The sequence below is a fragment of the Daphnia carinata genome, chromosome 1, assembly GCF_022539665.2.
Source record: "Daphnia carinata strain CSIRO-1 chromosome 1, CSIRO_AGI_Dcar_HiC_V3, whole genome shotgun sequence".
Lineage (NCBI taxonomy): Eukaryota > Metazoa > Arthropoda > Branchiopoda > Diplostraca > Daphniidae > Daphnia > Daphnia carinata.
In genome coordinates this window covers 8483355-8508358 of record NC_081331.1, presented here as the reverse complement: position 1 = coordinate 8508358, position 25004 = coordinate 8483355, and the positions used below count along the sequence as shown (strand labels likewise).

General features: G+C 39.2%; 2 protein-coding genes across 5 annotated transcripts; one reads left to right on the top strand and one right to left on the bottom strand.

Annotated features, from left to right (window-relative positions):
• Positions 1 to 9140: 9140 nt before the first annotated feature.
• On the top strand, positions 9141 to 14681 carry LOC130693788 (aldehyde dehydrogenase family 3 member B1-like). 4 transcript variants are annotated; one of them, XR_009421982.1, is made up of 12 exons: positions 9141 to 9295; positions 11028 to 11267; positions 11346 to 11567; positions 11629 to 11792; positions 11863 to 11989; positions 12055 to 12158; positions 12319 to 12516; positions 12698 to 12813; positions 13357 to 13492; positions 13790 to 13940; positions 14163 to 14379; positions 14489 to 14681. XR_009421982.1 is itself a non-coding variant. In XM_057516999.1 (11 exons), exons 1-11 carry the CDS (start codon positions 10510 to 10512, stop codon positions 14528 to 14530), a joined length of 1533 nt encoding a protein of 510 aa, XP_057372982.1. In that variant the 5' UTR covers positions 10384 to 10509; the 3' UTR covers positions 14531 to 14681. The 4 variants fall into 4 exon arrangements, 1 of the variants encoding a protein (XP_057372982.1); XR_009421981.1 differs by lacking the exons at positions 9141 to 9295; positions 12698 to 12813 and adding exons at positions 10384 to 10542; positions 13112 to 13227; XR_009421980.1 differs by lacking the exon at positions 9141 to 9295 and adding an exon at positions 10384 to 10542.
• Positions 14682 to 16937: 2256 nt separating this feature from the next.
• LOC130693778 (ribonuclease P protein subunit p21-like) lies at positions 16938 to 17555 on the bottom strand. The gene is made up of 3 exons (XM_057516987.2): positions 17399 to 17555; positions 17247 to 17347; positions 16938 to 17171 (listed from the first exon to the last, which is right to left on the bottom strand). Exons 1-3 carry the CDS (start codon positions 17474 to 17476, stop codon positions 16943 to 16945), a joined length of 408 nt encoding a protein of 135 aa, XP_057372970.1. The 5' UTR covers positions 17477 to 17555; the 3' UTR covers positions 16938 to 16942.
• Between the last annotated feature and the right edge of the window lie 7449 nt (positions 17556 to 25004).

The window sequence follows — 25004 nt, the reverse complement described above, 5'->3', positions numbered from 1 at the left end:
CCGGTTTTTTACTCATAGCACATATTAAACTTTGCCGAACCCACCCAAAAAAAATACTGTTATGTAGCTGAGATAACTGGCTACAAATCTATATATTTTTTACTTTACTTGGACGATTTTTGTAATCGTACGGAACAAAAATAAGTTTTGTGTTCCAACCACGCCCACCCTCCCCTACAATAACAAGACGACGGAGGGCTCGCTTGCGACATTTAAATTCAGTCATTTGCAACAGCGATTTGGCTTTCTTCATTTCTTCTTTTGAGAGTTTTAATCAGGGTACCAACTATTGAATTTGAAGAAAAGATGGTAATCCAGATTACTTTTACTTATTTAGTATAACTAGTAACGTTGGGCCCGTCCAGGGCCGGGGTATAGGTGGCGCTAGCGTATCCTTACGCTATTTCAAAGAAAATGATTCCACTCCATTTTTTCGCCCGTCTACTTTTAATTTTTTTCGCAATCAAGGGTTCCCCTGTCTTACCCGCCAACCCACTCAATGATTCTGTCCGTCCACCCCCTCACTTTCTCTGCCCGTCAAGATACCAGCTGAAGTAGCCCGTCGACCCCCTCTCTGTCCGTCAAACCACCCTCTGCCCGTCAACCCATTCTCTGCCCGTTAACCCACTCTCTGCCCGTCAGCCCACTATCTGCCCGCCAAAACGCCTGCTTTAGAGGCGCATCTACATTTTTTCCATTTGCCCATCCTTTTGTCCAGTCGCTGTCCGTCAAACGTCCGCTATAATTGCCCGTTCACCCACTTGTTGCCTCTGCCCGCCTTTCCTCGTAAAGTCCCTGCCCGTCAACCCACTTCGCCCACCAAGAAATTCGCTGTTGTTGCCCGTCGGCCCACTCTCGGCCAGTCGACCCACTCTCGGCCCGTCGGCCCCCTCACTGCCCGTCGACCCACTCGCTGCCCGTCGGCCCCCTCACTGCCCATCATCCCCCTCACTGCCCGTTGGCCCCCTCTCTTCCAATCGCCCACTCGCGTGGGCCCCTTCTCTGCCCGTCGACCCACTCGCTGCCCGTGGGCCCCTTCTCTGCCCGTCGACTCACTCGCTGCCCGTTGGCCCACTCGCTGCCCGCCAAAACGACTGCTATAGTTGCCCATTCACCTTTTCATTTGCTTTTGCCCGTCTTTCCCTCACAGTCTCAGCCAGGAAAACGGCCGCTGTAGTTGCCCGTCCACCCATTTTTTCCCTCTGCCCATCTTTTCTTGAATAGCCTCTGCCCGTCAACCCCCTTTGCCCACCAAAAAAACCGCTGTGGTTGCTTGTCTTCCACCGTACAGTCTCTGCCCGTCGGCTTACCTATTGTAGCGCCCACCGGTTTTAAACCAATACCAAAAAATTGCATTTATCCGTCCTATTGTTCCAGGCTCAGCCCGTAAAAAAGCCCGCTTTTAGTTGCCCGTCAACCCACTTTGTTCGCCAAGAACTCGCCGTTGTTGCCCATCGACCCCCTCTCTGCCCGCCAAAACGCCTGCCGTAGTGGCCAATAAAAATAATTTAAAAAAACTAATAAACTAAATAAAATAAAATTAATTAAAATTAATTAGAACAATAATAATAAAATGCCCTGCCCGTCAGCTTACGTGCCGTTGCCCACCCGTTTTAAGCCAAGCCCGTAGACCGGAAAACTGTCTAATTCCGCAATTCCACCCGCAGTTTAGTCTTCCAAATGCCCATTCCACCAATTCATCATAGCAGACGGCGGATTTGACGTCAATTCCTTGTTTCTTCCCCAATTTCCTTGTTTTTTTTATAGAGTATAGATGCCCATTGTTTATTGTGGTAAAGCTGTCAAAGGGACTCAACTTTAGTATCACGATGGATTTGGTGGGCTGTCAGACACTCTTCGAAAGCTCGCGATCCTGGCATCCTTTCTATGAAATCCTTGTCTTTGATATGCATGTCTTCAACCGGATCCAGTAGTGGAACGTCGTTTGGGAAGCGTCTGTGAACTTCCTATATTTCAACACCGTTAGTGTAGGTTACTGGAAAAATTTGCACAAACATATATTAACGCTGATATCTGTGTCCTCTTATACACTTCCATACGGTTGTCGACAGACGAAGGTTTTCGTTAATGTTGAGATGGACTGAGCTAATCTTAGGGACAAGGTTAAGGAAACAGAGGACTAAGTGCATCTCTCTGTCTTCTTTGGGTCCATAATGCTTCAATACTGACACTGCTTTACTTTTAGTACTGGCTTTGGAGATATGTAGCAGAACGCCGACTGTGTAAATTACGGTGCATTAATGTCTTGACACGTTGTGCTAAAAAAGGGTAATAAAAAAAACGTCAAGAGAGTCTCTTTCACACTACACAGTTCAGCAACAGAAAGGTCAGTTGTAGATGTCATTTTTGTTTAAATTAATAAATGGAGATATTTTTTTTCCGTGCAAGGTGTTGAAACAGTAATTTTCGGACAGCTCCTTGTGTAGGGTTCAGGACGCTTAAAACAGAAACATTTGCAGTGAACCTTACCATTGTCGCCTTGGTCTTCGTTCTCAGAAGACACAGGAATTTTTACTTGAAACGGAAAATTGCGAAGAGAACAAAGATACACCTATAAACGAACATCAAAATAGCACGGGGCTCAGTGTGGCGTGTTCCGTTGAAGGACTCAGAGGCCCTCGAGCACGGGGCTCGGTACAATAAATCTGAGTTAAAGTGTCTAAACCTAGACAGTCTTTAAGAATCAGATTCATAACAACAAAGCAAAGAATATGGAAAAAGTGAGTAGCGACGCGGGCGTCGAGGAGCGCGGAGCTCCGTGGCGTGTTCCGTTGAAGGACTGTAAATGGTGCATTAATGTCTTCAAGAGAGGTTGGAGAGTTGTGGGAGCGTTGTGCTTTCGTCGCTCTTTCACACTAAATGTTGTAGTTGACGATGATGACGGCGAGCCAAAATCGTTTCCTTTATTTTATATCTAACAAGAAGTATGTAGGAATGTTGAAATCATATTATGGAAACATATTGTATGATATGACTTACGTGGACAAGAGTCCAGCTTGCAAAAACAGAACTATATTTGGAGGTTAAACTATGTACTTTTGGAGACCATCATTGAGGTTAGCAAGTTGATGTTGATTAATGTAACAAAAGGAAACATTCTTTTCTTGCAGAACTGAGAATTCCTTTACTTTCTGTCTGACATCTATATGAAGAAAAAAATTCCTGCATCATTAATATGCTACAAATATGAACAAAAACTACTTGCTTTTCCCTAAGTGTGGCATGGCAGCATACTGCCGAAACTGGGAAAGGAACATGTCAGCATGTAGTCTGGCTTCCTCAACATGTAGCAAGTTAAGAACCATATTATAGGTAAGATTGGAAGCCGAACTGGGAATGTCTGCTTGTCCTTTAACCAAATTGCGTCCAACAGCTAAGCTCACCTTTTTGTTAGTCATCAGAATGACAATACCTTTCTCATCCACACTCACCTCACCAGATATGTCCCTTCCTTCCCAGGTGCTGCTGCGACATCTGCTATTCATGTGCTTTCAGTGGACCTAAATAAATTGAGCTAACAATAAAACAAGATACACAAACTGGCCTTGTTCAAAATGGGAAACAATGTTCTGTTTTTTGCCAAACATTTTTACGAAGCAATAGATGACAACAACTATATTGGTACACTTTTGAACTACGGCAATGTTGATCAATGTTATACTACTTAGCAGTTACTACAATGCTATAATATTGTAGCAAACATTTACAAAACTTTGCCAGATTTTACCAGAGTCATAGAAACCTGGTTGCTCTACGCTGTATGGTAAATGCTATACCGGTATGCTGGGACTCGTGGTTGAAATTTCATCGATTTTGTGGGCGGAGCTGGCAGCGTTAAAGAGCCATCTGTTGAGTAGATTTACAGATATCCTCATTTCCTATTTGAAAATGATAAGAAGTCGTATTTTACAACAGCAGAACGGTCCAGCGGATAGCACTCCTGAATGCAATGCGGGAGACCCGAGTTCGATTCCAGCATCAGTCTTTTTGTTTTTTACCCTTTCATAACGTAAGCTGGCTACGCGCGGCGCTAGGTTCCACTTTCCACTGTTTTTTCCACATATTTAAATTCTATATTAATTACCAAACAATGTAAAGTGGAGCACGGTTTGGGATATTAGGCCTGTCAGGCAATTTAGTTTTTGGATCAGGAGGTATTGCGCGCTGACGGGCCGTTTTTATAATACGTCATGCTTGAAAGACACGCTTGACTTGGCCATCCGACTACTCCAAGTACAAACCGCTGGAGGGATGTTCTACAGCCGCTGATTCCTTTTCAACTTCCCCTCGTTTTTGCGCGTCTGCTATGATTGGCTGGCGAAATTTTGGCAGGACACAGCTTATTGGTTGGGGGCCATGTAGTACTCCACCAAATCCGCTAGGTTCGCTTTTAAACTGCCAAAATTCAACCACGAGTCCCAGCATACCCTTGTAGCATTTACACACAGCGTAGAGCAACCAGGTTTCTATGACTCTGATTTTACTCATGAATTATGATACCATGGTGTGACGATACTTGTTAGTTAATTTTATTTATAATATTAATTACATGTGAAACGTTTTGCTTGTGTTAATTTTACAAATGTACCATCTTCTGTGATATTTATTACAACTGAAATATTTTTATATAATATATACAAAAATATAGTTATATATATATTTTATACATATACAAGCGTGTATTGCTGAATACTTAAGGAACCTGTTACTTGTTTCCCAAATTATAAATAATGTAGAATACAGATTTACATGAAAATACTAATACTTAAGAGTAAATATACTTGTGAGTTTTTATGCTTATCACCCTACTTACCAACGAGCATAGTTATTTCGATTTGTGCTAGTTACTTTTTTTACTGGTGAAAAAATTTACTTGTACTCGGTTCCCGTATTTGTAGCTTGCTGTATTTCAATAGAAAAATACATGATATAGAAGAAGGACAAATTCACAATTGTAATTTGCGTAAAACTTCTATCGAACAATGTGTAATAAAAATCAAAACTTTTCCATGCAACGTATCGTATGGAATTAACGAAACATCAATGAAACATTATTCGAACTTCCCCTTATGATGGTTTGTACTGATTTAAGACGAAAATTTCTAGGCTAAGATTATTATATTTTGCCTGCTATTTCTCCCATGTAATTCTGGAAAAGAACCTGAACCCTGACAGGCCTTTACGTCGTACTTTGCCTGGCAGGGTCAAGGCAGATCGGCAGCTAGGGCTCGGCCCCGATCCGCGGTTTTTCATTTAAAGATCGTCAAACCGTCGGCTCGGTTTAGCCATTTTTGACTGCGGTTTGGTTTTCGGTTTGCAACTGGGCAAAATCGGTTTGAACCGCCATTACAATTTTTTTTTTTATTTTGCTGAAATTCCAAATCAAGTAATTATCACTAATTGTTGTGAGCGTAATGGCCATAGATAAAGACCTCTGGTTCGCTCTCTGCTATGCTTTTAGCCCTATCCCTACTGACGCAGAAAAAGCCGAATGCTTACTCTGGTTACAGTGCCTCTCGCGGACATAGGGAAGAACTAAATGACATGAACGCCAATAGAAATAGGGTTTAGGTTTGAGGGACTTTTGGCGGATGTTCAAAACGAATATATGTTTACATGTAGGCTAGTTCATTATTATTAACATTTGATAAATGTTTATAGGAATAATATTATAATCTTATGTCTTGTCTTCCCCTTATGCACATTTTCAAGGAGCTATTAGTACCAAATTAAACATCACATACTACACTGAAATTTAAGGAAGCTTTGCACTTGTCGCTAACAAAGTTACTAATAACGAAAAATCAATTTTAATAATTTTCCACCATAAAAGACCTTATGAGTCTGTGATTAATGTTAAGTTGATTAATGTTATGTGTCTGTGGTTAATGTTTATGATTAAGTCACTAAACCTTTTTAAATAAATCAAGATTTTTTACTTCAAATTTTCCACGATCATGGAAAGCATGCCAGTGTATTTTTATACAAAACTATCAGACTATCACATGTTTTGCACATAACAGAACACGAGTTAACTCATCCAAGAGTCAGTATCGCTCATTAATACGATAAATTGGCCTTTCATCATTAGTTTAGGTTCTTTCTTTTCATTTGTCTTAATCTTGGCTTTTCTCTTTTTCTGTTCTTCGATGCAGTTGTCCCCTCCTTTTTCTTTGTGATTTAATTTTATCTTGTTTTGACAAACTGTATGATCAGAGGTTGCTGACACAGATGCTGCCTTGGTGGTTTGTGAAAGTTTCACAATTTTGTACTATCGAGATCTTGAACTATAGAAACATCCCGAGTTTGAATATTGGTTAGCAAGGTAGAAATGAAAAGACCTTCAGAAGAATTATTTTTTAAGAGAAACGATGTCAATTGGCCCTCGCTTTTCATCAGGCTCTTGACTTTTTGGCTCAATTTTCTTCAAATTGTGGTTACACGGCACTTTCAAGTTCTTGTTTTCCGTTTTTCCATTTACCAAAGCTGCCCTTGATATCGTAACCTTTAAATTCAATTATCATTTACTTTGGTCTCTCAACATTGTAACGATCACTCCACGGATCAAACTGTACAAACCTATCCTATTCTTATTTTCTTTAGGGAACGACATTTTCAAGCCAAATCTAGCTTCAGGACGCCACAAACTGCCACGAACAATGGCGGTTGTTGGAAAGCTATTTACCCATCAGTAGTGATAAAAACCTCCACTTGATGGCACTGCAAGCAGTGTAAGGATCCAAAAAATCGTAGGAAGGGTACCCAAAATTTTTGCGTCAGCAGCCCATGTTATTTTGTCTTATGGAGATAGCGAACCAGAGGTCTTTATCTATGGTAATGGCGGTCAGCAACTTGCTATAAATAAAATTTCCAATCAGACTTGTAGGCATCGCGATCGAAAATTGGTCGATCTTTCCGCCATCTAGCTACAAAGTCGGTTACTAATGTATTGTCCTATGCAAAACGCAAATCCGTGGTGCAACCGTAAAACCGCGGTGAAAACCGTGCAAAACCGCGGTGTAAACTGCGGTTTACACCACGGGTACAAACCGTCAAACCGCGGTTCAATCGGTTTGAAAAAACGGCAAACCGAACCGCAACAACATGGTCTCACTACATATGTACTAAGTAATACATAGTTGCAGATGCACTTTTTCTTATGGGTTAAAAGCGCAGGGCGTTAGTCAATTGTTTTTTGGTATGCTGTCTGCTTGTAATTTTTCCACGCGGAGGGCGCGATAAAACGTAGTTCTCCACGCGGAAGGAGCGATAAAACGTAATTTTCCACGCGGAATGTGGAAAAAGACCCTTAAAATTATAAATTAAATGAGAACCGACGAAATAAATTTGTTTAACTTATCTTAGTTAATTTCTGCCATTTTTCTATCTAAAACGGATATTAAAATTCCCTAGCCACAAACAAAATTTAAATATTTATTTATAATTACAATTTTTTACACCTACCTACAATTTGAACTTGGCGCGGTAAGAAAATGGCCGCCATAATGGCTTGTCAAAAACCACTTTTTCAAACGTAATTTTTGGGGTTAAATGTAGCATCTTAAAAGCAATCGTTTATAACAACTTGTTCCTGAAATCACCAGCAACAAAAATATTATAATGACTTCATATTTTGACGAAGATTAAGCATCAAACGATCAATGTAAAGTTTCGTCTTTTTCACACACCCCCTCCCCTTTCTAAAATCATAAAAGCCTTTAATAATTATTTACGAGGAAAATAAATAGTCAAAATTGACAAATTTTGCACCAATCGGTAGCTCTTTTCAACAGCTATCTACTGCTATGAAATTTATGCTAAATTTTCAGAAAAGGAAAAAGTGTAAGCGTAATATCTATTTTTTTGTTTTTATCAGTTGCGTCCATTACAACCTTAGATGGAAAAACAACAAAAACACATTTTGCTTTTAAGATTTTTTTCTATTTGAAAATGTTGATTACAATTACCTAAAAATGGATAGCCCTTACCAAGGGCTATCGATTTATATTATATTTATATTATTTATATATTAAATCAGTGAATATCGTAATTAATTTTGCTGACAAATAATTAAAAAATTGTTTCTCTTTTTATTCGTTTATTTCAATTACCATAACTATTGTACATACAGTACCCTCCAAAAGTGTCCGAACACTAAGGGTTTTTGGGGCTATTTAACATGGCGCCTTGTGGCGGAAGGCGCCTAGCGCAAATGCAAAAAAGGGATAATAAAAATGAAGCCAAAAGTATAAAAAATTGTCCTTTTCTTAAGTAAATATTCCGCTATCTAGCACAATTTTTTTTAATTTTTTATCTATAAGATTTATTGACTAGCACGTTAGTCATGTATTAACCGAACACCGCGTTTAGAGTACGGGATACCTAATGGCACTACCCCGTTTTTTGGAAATTTTTTTTTCATACAAGGAAATGTTTCCCAGACTTCGTAATTACATCAATCAATAGGGTATTCATTAAACTATATCCCCTTTTAGTAATATCACTTAGGATTAGTTATTTTAGGAAAGGGAATTTTTTTAAGCGAAGACGTTACTAAGTTTTTCCCGTCAAAAATAGTTTGTATTATTCCCACCTGAGGCGCTGAACTCACAATGTTTTTTTCCTGTGACAGCTAATAGTTAGCTGTAAAAGCAGACGCATTTCTGGCTGCTTTTACGTAGTGACTTCAGCGCCTCAGGTAGGAATAAGACAAACTATTTTTGACCATATTGCCTCGCGACCAGCCTGAACCGCAACGGTTTGTCCTTTTTTTTTTTTTTAAACCGCGCGGGTCGGCCAAAATCGTGCCCGATCGTCGCGGAGCCGAGCCCTGTCGGCAGCTGAAAGAGATGGAGTTGTCTGTATAAAAAAGCTGACATGGCAACTCAGCATCCGATCTTAGTCGCTTAGTGGATTTTGGTTTTCAGGTGGTTCGAAATCGTTCACAAATAATTTTTCAAGTAATTAAGTTGCAAAATATAGTCGTAAACAAATATTTCTTTGAGTTATTTTCAAATATTTGCGAACAACGTTGTTCATGCATGCCTCTGGCTGCTTGGCCTAGTTGTTTCAAGCCGTCGTTCGTCTGCTAAAGTTGGACTGAAACGTCAGTTTCGATCAATTAATATTCTGCTGATCCAAGCTCAGTGTTCAGGCAGCACTTGAGACGATCTAGGTTGTTTGGAGTAAGTACTTGTTGTTATCAAAACGGAAGATCTATTGTGACACAGTCGTCATTCCCACTGTAACCATGGCAACTTGTGATGCTGATACTGTAAGTTTCTGAATCATTTATACATATAAAAAATTTCAATCAAAACATGAAAATAGAACATGAAAAACAAAAATTTTGTCAGACTTGAAGCCTAATTTTCATGAAATAGTCCTTCTGTTTTTGCTCCTTAGGCTAACCCTTTTATACTGTTGTTTTACAATGCTGTCTACATTCCGTTATGAGTTGGAAGTCAGCAGCTTCATAGACTACCAGTTCATAAGGTTCAACAACCTGTTGATCTTTAACATTTCACGGTCAGATTGTCCCTACTAAATGGGGTCAAAGTATGTTAAAACTGGCTAGCATGAAACCGAAATGGTCATTACATAAATTTTAATTTGTAGTTGAATACCTTGGTTTGTTCTATTTTATTCTAAATCTATTGATTTATGTATCTTCGTTATGTGCATAGATAGCTCAGTGCTAAAGAATTGAAGCAACGATTGAAACCAGGAAATATTATTCCAGGTAGCATAGAACCTAATTGATTAAGTTGTGTGAACTCAAAACAGCAATTATTTTTGTGAAACTTTAAAATAAGAAAATGAATCTGTAGCTGCGACGCTTCGCCTTTGGTGTAAGCAGGCAATGTATTTTCATTGCTGAGCTCCGTAACTGATTGTAGAAAGATAGGGACTGTCATGTAGACATAATGTTTTAACCCTCGACCCTCGTTTGATGGCCTGTCATAAAATTTATCTATCTGACGATTACATTTGATGCCTGGGTTACATGTGTGCAAAGCAGTTAATCATTATTGACTTCCCAAATGTTTCAAAGAATATCACTTTTTTTTAAACGACGTTTTTAACAACTTACCCAAATTAAGCGAAATGTGATAGCTATACAATTTTCAAACTCGTTTTTTTTCTTTCTCTATTTGTGTTTCTTTTGGAGCTGAGGTCTTTTCGTTCTATTCTATTTTATTTCTATTATATTTTTTGTTTCGCTGAAACTGTGTCCCACTTTGAAAAAGGCCCTCAAGGCTTTGTCCTTGGCCAGCACGACGAGATAGAAGGGAGGTATATCAAGTGCCTGCTCATGCAATCGCTGTATCCGTGTCGGGTCTACAAGTCCACAGTCGATATCTTCACCAGCTTAGTTGTAGGACTGTGTAGGAAACTGAGGGCTCGAGTTATCCATAATTGTTGCATTGATTTCGAATCGGCATAAGCAAGTGTTTTTTTTTCGAATTTTTTTAAAGCTGATCCATTATGGCTATTGAAAATACCATGGATCACGGAGTGGTAAGCATTGTGTGGTTCGGTTCTACTGCGTGAATTCCCCTGTAGCAAAACAAAACGTACTGAAGCCCAAAGAAATAGGTCTGACAAGTTGTTGCTTTGCTTTAACGCCATGCACTCTCCATTCGTTCGGCAACTAGTTTTGGAAATATCCTAATTTTGTTTTTTCATTCCATTTTTACCGAAAACTGTTACGAACACATTTTCATTTGTCGTTGAAACGCTAGTATTTGGTTTTTCTCAAATTTTTTTGCTGCTGCATGGTGTTTTGTGGTCGGTGCCTTCGTTTTCAATTGAAAGTGACATATGTAGATGTAGTTACATAAGGATATGCTCAAAATTTCTGTTGACGAAAAATCCTGGAAAAGTATTTTGCTGTAAAAGAAACATAATATCCTTTCACGTTTGATGAACGAAGTCTTCACCTTTTCACCTAAACACAGTTAAGAATATTTAATTTTTCAACCATCTGTCTTTACATGATGTAGGTGATGCAGAAAGCTCGAGCTGCCTTCGCATCGGGGAAAACCCGCGATGTCAATTTTCGAGTTCGACAATTGGAGAACCTTCTTCGCATGTACGAAGAGAATGAAGCGGATTTGTTAAACGCCCTGTATAAAGATCTTCGCAAGCCGAAACCTGAAGCGAAACTAATGGAAGTAGAAGTTCTCAAGTCAGATGTTCGAACCATGATTCAAAATTGCAAGGAATGGTCGAAACCCCAGAGGGTTAGTTTGATTCCGTAAAGAATTACTGCTTTACTGCTTTTTATGCTCTGCTCTTTAATTTTTCTGTTTTACTTCCAGGTACCTAAAACGCTTGTTACAATGATGGACACGCCCGTAATTCTTCAAGATCCATACGGAGTAGTTTTAGTTATTGGTTCTTGGAATTACCCCGTTCAGCTTTCTCTGATCCCAGTTTCTGGTGCCATCGCTGCCGGCAACTGTGTTGTTATTAAACCTTCAGAAATTGCCCCTGCCTCCTCTAAATTGTTGGAAGAATTGATTCCTCGCTATTTGGATCCAGTTAGTAGCTCGAAGAACTATTTTTATGAGTAATTCTTCTAATTATCGTATATTCTTGTAGGAATGTTTTCAAGTCGTAACCGGAGGGCCTTCAGATGTTCAAGAGCTTTTGAAACAAAAGTTTGATTACATTTTCTTTACGGGGTCAACCAACATTGGTAAAATTGTCCGTGAGGCAGCCAACAAGCACTTGACACCGGTTACCCTAGAACTTGGCGGCAAGAGGTGCATAACATTTTACCATTTTGAAGCCGAAATAGTTTATAAATTTCGACTGTACTTGAAATCAATATAGTCCCGTGTACGTTGATGAATCCGTTGACATGACCATCGCAGCACGGCGTATCATCTGGGGCAAAATGGTGAACTGTGGGCAAACTTGTATAGCGCCTGATTACGTCCTGTGTAACAAATCTACACGGGTATAGCAATTTCATAAAGTAGGTTGCAATCTTCGTTGCTTAAACTTTTTTTTTTTTTAATACAGGATCGGTTGGTTGATAAAATGCGAGAAATTTTGATCGAGTGGTATGGGGAGGACCCGCAAAGTTCACCTGACCTTTGTCGAATTGTCAACGTTCGCCATTTCCAGTAAGTTCAATTTCTCCTAACTGTCGTAATAGTCTGTAGTAATGTGTGCGTAGTACCTAACGGGGTTTTATGTTTTTGTTTAAATTAATTTGTTTGTTTGTTTGTTTTTGTTTGTATTCGTTTTTATCTCTTTATCTTATTGATTTTTAAATTATTTTAGGCGACTGCAGGCATTGCTAGGTGGCAGTAAGATTGCAATCGGAGGCAAAGTTGACGCTGATGACCTATGGATCGAACCAACTGTTTTGATTGACGTAAAACCAACCGATCCCGTAATGCAAGAAGAAATATTTGGGCCTATTCTACCCATATTAGAAGTAGAAAGTGCCTATGATGCGATTCAATTCATCAATGCACGGTACAAAGTTTTGGCACCTTTTTGTCCCATTTTAACATCCTCCATTATTTGGTATGCGAAGATTCGTATTTTACAATAACCTTGCTAGGTTAAATATTATAGTTGACGTGGCTTCATTGTTTCGGAAAAGCAACGTTTTAGAAATTATGTTACCAACAACATTTCCTTTGTCCTTACATAGAGAGAAAGCTTTGACGATATATATCTTCTCGCGGAGTGCGAAAACTCAGCAAGCCTTTTTAGAGGAAACATCTTGTGGTAGTGTTTGCGTCAATGACACGATGATGCAATTTACCGGTGAGATATTGATCATTATGATTTTCTGTGTTCCTCGCACAACAGTAGTCGATCTTCTACCCATTCCTATTGCCTCCATTCGTCGAATTGGATGACTAAGTCTATTCTTCTTTTTAACTCCCTAGCTACTAAGTAGTTTGCTTCATCGAAATATCCACAATTCTAACCGAGATGCCCTAAGTTCATTCTGTTCAACTTATGCCTTCTTCTCCTGCATGCATTTTTATACTTTCTGTTAATTTTATTATTGATAATTTTACTTTTCTATAATTTGTATTCTTCTTTCACACTGGTCTAGGGAGAAGCCGCTTAGCATGTACATCTTTTCTAAAAACAAGAAATTAATCGATCTTTTAACGGGAAACACTAGCTGTGGTTCGATTTGTGTCAACGATGTCATGTTGCAGTTTTCAGGTTGCCTTCGGATGTCTTTGAATTCTGTGCACGTTTTACCTTCATGTTTGCCCATACAGCTAAATTTTCGGCCAATCCTTGTACGTAAGCTGATAGTTGTTTTTGTTTTTATTTTTGTTAATTTTCTAGTCGAAGAATTGCCATTTGGAGGCGTTGGGGCCAGTGGAATCGGAGCCTACCATGGGAAATACAGCTTTGATACTTTCACACACAAGAAATCTTGCCTTATTCGGAGTTTTGATAAGATGGGAGAGGCACTTGGAAAGTATGTTTAATAATATATCTTTTATATACAGTTGTGGATGAAAGTGTCTTTCACAGCTTTTTTTTTTTTTTTTACCACACCACGCTTTTTTTTATGAACTTACCTTATTGGCCTCACTAAAAAAAGAGAAGATAGTTCAAAAGCGTGAAATCTGTGAAAACAACAACTAAGATAGTCTCACGCACGACTGTATATAGTGTACTTTTTTCTCAATTGCTTAGGTTTAATTATCGACTTATTCTTTTAAATATTTATTTATTTATTTTAGATTAAATTTTTTTTTTTTTTTTTTGTCAGAGATCGTTATCCTCCCTATACAGATGAAAAAATCCGTCGCTTGATTTTTCTACTGAAGAAAAGACAACTTCCCAGCTTTGGCTTTGTTCCTTACGTAGCCAGCTTTGCCTTAGGCGTGGCCTCAGTGATCCTTCTACGCTACGTTGCTAAGGTAATTAATGTTGCTTGAAATCTAGTGATTCTTTTTTTTAAACCTCAAATGCAGCTTTGTACGAAGGTACCAAAGCTGCCATTTGTATCGCAATAGAGGCTATTTGTTCAGTTGTTTATTTTATTTTTGTTTATCTACGCCGCCATTGAACAGATCAGTGACCCTATAAAAATTTTTGTTTGTTTATTTATCAATTCTCTCATTGCTTACATGTAATGAAAGCTATGGTCAAGCTCCCATCTCCCCAAAATGGTTCGCAAGATCCAGCACTGAAACGGTAACTCCTTTTGCCACCCACTGCCTATCCCAACTTGTCATATCAATTCAGTCTATACGCTACGGCAACTTTGTAACGTTTAATCACCAATGCCGTCATTACCACCTGTAGTCTAGTCAACCTTTCCGTTGGGGAATGCAACTCCTTTGGTAATTAATCAAGGTTAGTTTTCCGTTGCTATTATAATACCCAATATGCCCATTTTCTTGTGGCGGGGGTCACTGATCATTAGTTCTCTGCTGTTAAAACTAAACAATAACATTTTTCTCAGGAATTGGGTTACGAGGAGAAGCTGTCAGATGTTATGGGCTAAAACCCAGCGGATGTAAATGGCTACCTTTAGAATGCTGCAAGACTGCATGGCTCTTCCATATCCTCCTATATAAAAGTTTTACAATTCCATGGAGTCCCTTTTGTCGGCATAACTAGTTTTCGTTTGATTGGGAATACAATACTTAACGCAAGCGATTTGATCACTTTCAATTTTGCAGCCGACACCTTATAATTTGATCATTCGGGAAGTCAGCAACTTCCACCCAAAGCGTACGATGAACAGACATTAACTTGTAGCGTCAAAACTTCGACGCATTTTGGATGCAAGTTCATTGTGTTTGGTTAGTGTCAAGTTGTAGAATCCAATATTTGACATATTTGTAAATTTCCTATTCAGTCTTCACAGTCCTACTGGAAAGTAGTGTGTTCTAAAAATATACTCAAAGACGCATTGAAGTGAACATTACACTAGCCCGTCGTGGTGGCTCTAAAAAACTATTGGTGATGCAAAAATCAAATGTATTTGATGATATCAGAGATGGGCGAGGGGGGTACACAACGGAGAGGTATAAAACTTAAAACGTGACAAGAACAAAGAAAGGACTCACAAAGGTATGGCCGCCGGGCCACCGAGCTGTTGGGTTTCGGTTTGGATCGTTTTCGGAAAGCAAAAGAAAGCCAGGTGGACAGTTTCGCGTCTTTTCAAATGACCCTGCAAAAAAACAAAAAAAACAAAAGAAATATCATTCACGGTTGAGCGCCGTCGGGAACTTCCCCCTAGGCCCTGCCCGTGCTCCTGTTTGGTCCGTAGACCGAGGCGGAAGTTAGTTCCTCAAATTAAATCGTATGAATTCAAATACCATGGCCGCTTAGGCCTGTTGTTTAGTCCTTTGGAGTGATATCTACATGCTCTACGCAATACTATCACGACGGGCCACACGTACAATCTTTCTGCTCGTTGAGTGGCTCTTTACCATCCATTCGACTTAACTGGTTTACTTACCTTTGGTAAAAAGCCGATTGAGTCAAGAAGATACGTGTGTGCACTGGGATCAGTGTTTAACCTATTGGCATTGGCCGGGTGATCCCCTAGGCCAGTGTCGCATGTAGCCTATACTCATGTCCCTTTCGGTCCCCTCCACGAGCCAAGATGAGGGCCTGTAATGTTGAAAAGTATTACGGCCGTATCGATCTTTGTTGGGGAGTGATAGACATACATGCTCGTTCTCATTTTATCAAGATCGACCACCGTAGCGCATACCTGTTGCACGACCGTTACCATCAACTTACCAATTGCTAATTTTTTAGGGTAACAGCCAGTTGGTGTATGAACGATACTAGTGTGCACTGGGACAGTATTTAACCTTTCTACTTTTTTATTACCATTTAGACTTCGGTAATATCGCATGCAAGTTATCACTCCCATTATCTCCTGCAAAACGAGCATTTGAGATTAACAACGTAACCGTAACCGTAATACCGTTTACAGCCTCCTCATTCCCCGGGATATATTCTCCAGCCGTTGCAATCCGCAGAGTTCTTCAAGGAGCGGACCGACTCCTACATTAAAGGAAACTGACACGCGTAATTCCAATGTTTGGGAACTTACGATTTCCGTCACCCGGGGCGACGAAAGGTATTGGCTCTCTCAATTACTCTAGTCAATTACTCCATTCATTTCTTAGCCTCACGAATGAGAATTACAAAAATTTTAATAATAATAACTGCTCCATGGTCAATAGAATGATCTATCGACTATGACTACTCTACGAAAGTCTCTCTACCTCTCTGATCTCTCCATAAACGAGTGCCAAAAAAAGCAAAAGGCAACGGCGCTTTCGAAAGGAAAATGCGCAATTGGACTTTAAATCAAAAGTTCAAAACAACAGCATTAGGTTGTTTTCATTTGAACTTAAACAGATCCTATACGCTGGAGCTTGTTGCACAGTGGAATGAAAAATCAAATCTAGATAGTTTTTCCAATTATCCGGGAATTCTAACATTGCAGTAGGCCTACTTGTACGAAAAGTTAGCAGAAAGGATTGAACATTCTTTTTATCCCACGTTTGATCGCCTGTATTTTCTCTAAACAGCGTTATCATTGTAAAATACAAGAATTATCGGTTACATTGCATTTCAATATCAGTGTAATAATCTGTTTAGTATGTATAACTTGCAGAAATGCTGTAGATGCTGCATGGTAGTCAAATTTCATTATCCAGTCTACCAATAAAGGCTTATCTTATTTCTCTAACATCACACTACTTGATTGACTTCATATTAAATTGTATGTTTAGTTTTGGTTTTAGTGACACAATGCCTTAATTTGCAACATATTTTTACCAACATACTATTGCTGATCACCTTACTATTGAGCCATATCCATTATTAATTTTCAGAATTTTTATTTTATTTATTTTTTACACAAAATTGCTTAATCACCAAACTTTTGTTACGTGGAGGGCACTGGATGCTCTGACCACAATACATAATCAGATTTTAAAATGTAGTTTTTCACACATTGACAGAGCAGACATTTCCAGACTTGGATTTTATTGTACTTTTTCTGTCTTTTTTTTTTCTTTGAAGTCATTGGTTTCTGAATGCTAACTTCTGCTGTCTTGCCTGGTATCAGAAGGACCTTACATCCTTTGCACATAGTTCGCTTCAAAGATGGATCCCTATTTATTGTATTAAAATTTCAAAAACAAATTTACTGATGTCACTTTTGATTTTATTGTGTTTTATCAACATACAGTTTTAGTTGAAGTTTTTTCCCAATACTAACAATATTAGTACCATAAAAGGAACTTAATGATGGACAAGTCGGGAGAGCATTTAACATCACAACAGATGCCTGATTTAAAAGAAATTTTTAAACTGAATTTTTTCAATAAGAAACCTGTACCTGATACAAGAAATTCATCCTATGAAAACCATCAGATCCAACTACATTAGCCTTCTTGCCACACATGTTAACACTCATACTTCCTAATTAGAAATACTGCAAGTAGTCCAAAGCGAGATTATGAATTCGCTCCATTTCCATTGCAAACTGCTTCTGAGAGAGGAATGCCTAAAATGCGAAAGCGAAATGATTCTCGACTAAAATGCAAAACTTTCGACGCGGAGAGGACTCCAGAAAATGCGCTGCGAAGCAGGCCAAAATCGACTAAGAGCACAGTAAATTGCAAAACGACATTAATGAATCTTCGTTTTATGCTAATGGCTTTAGCTTTCATGAAAAAAATCATCGGCGTAAAAAATCGATGCCAGAATATTTACAGTTAGTTTTATTTTCATACAAACATACCTAGTGGGTCTACCTGTCGGCAGCTCGGCACAGAGCCACAGATTTCGAAGTGGTCTTGGCCCCAGTCAGTCGTCATTGCATCGCTCAACCCGCACCGAAAAACGATTGGTCGGTTCGTATTCTTTCTGGATGGTCAGGTTCAATCCAAAAGACGCGACGTCATCTTGTAAAATATCACCTTAAAAGAAATCATTTAAAAAACGATTTATGCTTGGCCAACTGAGAATCGATTTTTCTATTAAAAACGAGAAGTTAGATCGACTGTGTTCGTATTAAAAATTGATTGTTTATGATCAGGTTCTCTACACGATCAGACAACCCGATAACCCGACGGAACACGGGTCGGAAAAAAAATACGAAATTTTACAGTGACAATTCTGTGCTTGATCATTTTCAAAAGAAGTACATAGTTAATTTTCGTTCTCTTCGCAACATGGTCTCAGTACATATGTACTAAGTAGTACATAGTTGCAGATGCACTTTTTCTTATGGGGTAAATGACAAACGCGCAGGGCGTTAGTCAATTGTTTTTTTTTTTTTAATATTGTCTGCTTGGAGTTTTTCCACGCGGAAAAAAACGTGGTTTTCTACGCGGATATGTGGAAAAAGAACCCTAAAATTGTAAATTAAATGAGAACCCATGAAATAAATTTGTTTAAATTATCTTACTTAATTTTTAATACAAGACGGAATGTTGAAATTTTCTAGACACAAACAAAATGTAAATATGTACTTATAATTAAATATTTTTACACTTATTTACACTTTTTAAAATTTGAACTTGGCGCGGTAAAAAAATGGCCGCCATAATGGTTTATCAAAAACAACTTTTTCAAACGTAATTTTTGGGGTTAAATATAGCAGCTTAAAAGTAAACGTTTAGAATAACTTGTTCCTGGAATCACCAGGAACAAAAATATTATAATGGTTTCCTGTTTTGACGAAGATTAAGCATCAAACAATCAATGCAAAGTTTCGTCTTTTTCACACACCCCTCCTTTCTAAAATCATGAAATTCTTTAATAATTATTTATGAAGAAACTAAACAGTTAAAATTGACAAATTTTGCATCAATCGATAGCTCTTATTAAGAGCTATCTAATTCTATGAAATTTATGTTAAATTTTCAGAAAAGGAAAGAGTTTAAGTGTAACATCTATTTTTTTATTTTTATCGGTTGCGTCCATTAGAACCTTAGATCGAAAAACAACAAAAACACATTTTGCGCTTAAAATTTTTTCGATTTGAAAATATTGATTACAATTACCTAAAAATGGATAGCCCTTACCAAGGGCTATCGATTTATATTATATTTATATTATTTATGTATTAAATCAGCGAATATCATAATTAATTTTGCTGACAAATAATTAAAAAATTGTTTCTCTTATATTCCTTTATTTCAATTACTATAACTATTGTACATACATATAATAGTAATATATATATTATAATTGTATGTATAAATATATAAATATAATTGTACGTATGTATAAATATATATGTATAATTTGTAATATACTGTATATATGTGTATTTATTATATTGTAGTATTTATGTACATTATCATAATATTGTAAATATAAATTTATATAAACCTAATTCATGTTATTCGCTTCGAAAAAAATTAAGACATGCGCTACACGCATTTTTGTTTAACTAGTTTAACTTTAACGGTTTAACCATTAAAGCAACCAAATCAAAGCCCTAGAGGCGACAACACACACTTTCCCCATAAAGAAAACTGTAGGCGCGATTATGTACTAAGTAGTACATATTGCCTCGCGACCAGCCTGTCTCTTCGTGGTGCCGGGGACGTGACGTGACATAATTACATTTTTATTTTGAAAATTAGCTGAAAAAAGCCGTCCGTAAAGTTGGCCCATTTTTCAACTCCTGATTCCACCGAATTCAAAATTTTTCAAAATCTTGCTCTTAAAATAGCTCATCCGCTTTTTTTATCAATTAAAACCCTTTGCAGTATCACCGTAACCGTTCAGCCGTAATCTTTTATTTTATGAATTTTATCTTAAACAAACTTAATATCATTCCTTGGTAAACAATTCATTAAAAAATTCAGTTAGAGAAAACAAAAAGAACTATAAAAGTTAAACTGTATTTCCCCCCCTTATATGTAAGCAAACGAAGAAGTTCTTTTGAGGCTGAAAACAATTGACGTTAAGAAAATAGCTAAATTCCCACACAAAAAGAATTGCCGAAGGCTGCTTGCGTTTGATGAGCACACTCGCAATTGCCAGCGAGCAATGGTTTTTCAAATTTCTCCAATTGTTAGTGTTTCACTGTATGAAATTTTCCCTCTTAACGGTACATAAACTGTCTCATGAGCGTAGTTCGAGGCCTTTACGTACAGCTTTTGGAGATGTTGAGGTTGATAGAAGTTGAAAGAAATCATCAGTAATGTAACTTGGCGATCGGGCCTAAACCAACGAGCCGATTCAGTGCACTACCATTTTGGAAAAACTACAATACGAATGCCATACGTCTATAAAGCAGATTCTTTCAAGACCAACCTATGAACACCCACTCATCACAACGGAATCGAAACAGTCCGGTAACGAATGCATCAAGAGTCCGTAGTCGTTGCTGAGGGGCGTCGACATTTGCAGATGGTGACATTTGCTTGTTTTTATTTGTTTCACGTTCACGGGAGTTCTTTCTGTACATTTTACTATTATAGTCATTGTAAAACGTAGAAGATACATCATATACCAAACTAGTACACATTCAAATCCAATAAGGATTTGAAGTAACGATTCTATCTACGACATCTAGCGGATGTTATCCCAAAACGAACGAAGCTTTTCAAGTTTTCAATCGTAGCGGACGGTTTCATATTACTTCTAGTCCTGGCCCAAGCCAGCAAGCCTGCAAAGAATTTTGTAAAGTTTACTGGTTGAATCTATTGCACCGAAATATTTCGGTGCCCTATTGTTGTGAAAGATAAAAATTCGTATAGTACTAAAACAGTATAGTGAAATTGATTATTGCTACGATATTGGCAAAAATAAGTTTTTGTTCCAATCGCTTCCTTTCTCCCCTACAATGTTCCTTCATTTCTTCACTTTTTTTCAATAGTTTATTGTAAGAGTAATGGACGCATACGCTGTTCCTCACCGGATAGAAATACGCAACAATGGAATGGTGGAATCGGAATTAGTGAATTCCGCTTACGACAGAACAGCTAATGCTCAAACAATGTAAACAACAACAATTAGGCTAGAATCACTTGTTACTGTATATCGTGCTAGGAACGAGCAAGTATTGTTCAGCGTCTTTAATGAGATGGGATTTGATTAATGAGATTATTCACGGTTGAGCGCTGTCGAGGCCCTGCCCGTGCTCCTTTTTGGTCCGTAAACCGAGGTGGAAGTTAGTTCCTCACATCATGGTCATGTGAATTTAAAACTAAACAGTGAATTTTGTTAGCCAAAACAATGAAAATTTGACCAAAATAGTTGATTTTAGGCCGCAAATTGGAATTCTGTAGACGGGATGGGTTGATTGTTCAGAAAAAGATCAGAAAAAATGCCAAAACCAAAGACAGCGAGAAAACAAGTCGAGTAACGACAAAGTAAACGAAAAAGGACCATGATGGACCTAACCCTTTCACACGGGGATGAGTTTTCGAACCTCTTCGACATTACGTCGACGAAAATGTACGCAAAATTCGCACCCTTCTCGTAGGAATCAAATCCTTTATATATGCCGCCTTTCGTTACCGTGTGTCGCTCGTTCTCCTTTTCTGAGCAAGTTGGTTTTGACACCGCTAATCGTTCATTTCTGAACAGTACATACCCTAGTTGAAAGAGCGTTGCGCTTTAGGGTGTCAATTTAATGTGTTTGAACCGACTGTCTGCACTTCCATTTTTGTCCTGCGGTAAACAAAAAAAGAACCATAAAGGACCTACCCTTTCAAACGGGGACGTGTTTTTGAACCTCTTCGACATTACGTCAACGAAAATGTATTCAAAACTCGCACTCCTCCCGTAGGAGTCAAATCCTTTATATACGCCTCCCAGAGATATACAGTATGTTAAAAGGACCGGCCATAACTTCGCCGAGACGCGACATCCAAATTTCCTTTTTAGTCGCGTCGTCCGTCTTTAACTGGATATGCGAAAACGATGAATTCACCTGGAAAATGTTTTGCGTCCTACCTCTTCTGCAGAAGATTTCTAAATTAGATGGACTCACTTCGTTTTCGTCTAAGTCGACAAGTTTAAAATAGCCAGCTTCAAACGGCGTCCTGTATACTCCGAGTCGCTCGTTCGGGAGCTGGTGGGTCAGGACTAGCCCACTATCAAACAAAAAGGCATGCAGCTTCAAACCGTCATCGGCAGCTTTAAACCAACCGTCACATATCAACGTGGTAGCTTTTTGAAGTATTGGATCAGCCCTACTACAGCTAACTATTTGTGCAATCGCCTTTTTACAGGCCGCAAGTGCGGTTGCTTTTTCAACACTTGCTAGAATGTCACGAAGTTCTTTAAGACTTTTTTCTAGCATATCGTGGTCGCCGTGCGTTGATTTCAGTATCTCCTTTAGCAGTAGAGGTAACTTAAGCACGCGTGATCGTGGGGAATGCAAAAAGCTCCAGAAATCGAGACGGCGTGAAAAATTAGAATTTACGCACTCTGTCTTGAATTTCTCGAAATGAGGATCGGTTAACTTTTTCTCGTTCAATAGTTTTTCAACTTCGATTAATTTCGAACAATAGGCGGCGTAAATTTCTAACTTCGGTATAAAATCTTTAATCACCTCTCCTATGTTCTCAAATCGGCCGTCTGGTCCAATTGTTTGAAATAGTTTATCTCGCAGTTGGCAGTGGATTGGCAAGAGGGACCCAATTCCTCCAAACATCAGTTCAGCCTCGCTTTCGGAAAGAAAACCCAAGCTCAATAGTGAGTCGCGATATATGTTTTGGAGCATCGAAAGATCTTCGACTTGATTAATCTCCCCTTGTAGCAGTTCATATACCGTTTCTTGCCTTGTAAGTTCTGTTTTATCTAAAGACGATGCTATTTCCTTACTATAGGTTTCACACCACAAGTAGATCTTTCTCCGCCTTATTGGCTGCGGGGGTGGCAAACAATATGGTTTTGGTTTGTCTTTAAAATATTTTTTCATGAATTTTGCCAAGCGCCCCATTGCGTGAGTAAACCATCGTTTGATATGTTTCCGTAATTTTGGAGTTGGTTGCGGTTCAATCTGAGAATGAGGATTTTTTTTCAAAATCCTCAATCTATACTATATAAAAAAACAAGGAAATTGGGGGAGGAGCCTGTCACGCTGTGCATTTGTTGTGATTGGCTAGCGTCAAAACCACCGTCTGCTATAGTGAATTGGTGGGATGGGCATTTGGAAGACTAAACTGCGGGTGGAATTGCGGAATTAGACAATTTTCCAGTTTACGGGGTTAGCTTAAAGCCGGTGGGCAACGGCACGTAAGCTGACGGGCAAGGCATTTTATTATGATTATTCTAATTAATTTTTAATTAATTTAATTTTATTTTATTAGTTTTATTTATCATTTTTATTGGCCACTAGCCCACTACGGCAGGCGTTTTGGCGGGCAGAGAGGAGGGTCGTTGGGCAACAACGGCGAGTTCTTGGCGCGTAAAGTGGGTTGATGGGCAGAGACTGTACAATAGGTCGGATAAATGCAATTTTTTAGTCTACGGGCTTGGCTTAAAACGAGTGGGCGCTACAGTAGGTAAGTCGACGGGCAACTACAGCAGTTTTTTTTGGTGGGCAATGGGGGTTGACGGGCATAGACTATTCGACAAAAGACGGGCAGAGGGAAAAAGTGGTTGGACGGCAACTACAGCGGGCGTTTCCTGGGCTGGGACTGCGAGGGAAGAAAAAGTCAATAGGCCACTATAGCAGTCGTTTTGGCGGGCAGCAAGTGGGGTGACGGGCAGAGAGGGGATCGACGGGCAGCGAGTGGGCTGAGGGGCAGCGAGTGGTTCGATGAGAAGTGCGTGGGCCGACGGGCAGATGAGTGGGTCGACGGGCAGCGAATGGGCCAACGGGCAGCAGGTGGGTCGACGGGCAGTGAGAGGGTCGACGGGCAAAGAGGGAGTCGACGGGCAGCGAGTGGGTCAACGGGCAACGAGTGGGTCGACCGGCAGTGAGTGGGTCGACCGGCAGCGAGTGGGTCGACGGGCAGTTAGGGGGCCTACGGGCAGTGAGAGGGTCGACGGGCAATAACAGCGGGCTTCTTAGCGGGTAGAGGCAAAAACTGAGTGGTCGGACAAGTATAGCAGGGGTTTTGACGGGCCGAGACTGTGAGGAAAAGGTGGGCAAATGCAAAAAAAAGGAAGATGTCCCCTAGCAGGCATTTTTGCGGGCACAATGTGAGTTGACGGGCAGAGTGTGGGTTGACGGGCCGAGAGGGGGCAAACGGGCAAAGAGTGGTTTGACGGGCAAAGAGTGGTTTGACGGGAAGAGAGGGGGTCGACGGATAACTTTAGCTGGGTTCTTGGCCGGCAGAAAAGTCAGGTGATGGACGGGCAGAAACAGGGAGTGGGTCGGCGGGCAAGAAAGGGGAACTCCTAATTTGTAATAAGAATTAGTAGTAGAAGGGAAAAACAATAAATGTGGATCGATTTTCTTAAAAATAGCGCTAATTACGCTAGCACCACCTATACCCCAGCCCTGGACGGGCCCAACGTTACTAGTTTGCTTGTGTATTTCTTCCGAACCCGCATTTTACTCCATGATGAGTTCCAAAAGCGCTATCGATATGTCGGTGTCCTCGATGTCCTGTACTGCAATTTCGGGATGCTGAGGTACCTGTAGTATGGGGGTATGGGGGTCGTCCGGGTTTTTGTCAGGTTTGCTCTTATCTCTCTCTCGAATTTGTGTATCTAATGTGAAATTGCAAATGCTTATGGCTCAATAGTAAACCATCCTTTTTCCTAAAATGCTATTTTTTCAATAAATTTTTGTTGCATTACGATTTCCAACACATATTTTACACATTCCCAACATTTTACACACATATTTCAAGTGAAAAAAATATCTTAAAATGTTATTTGTATTCATTTTTTTTTACAATTGCAAAATCGGGTTGAACGTGAATTTCATATGCTTTGTTCATAGGGAGAAACCATAACGCTTTCACGAACGGCTTTTTGGTTGTTTTTTTTTTGTCTGCTTAAAGAAAAAAATAAGATAA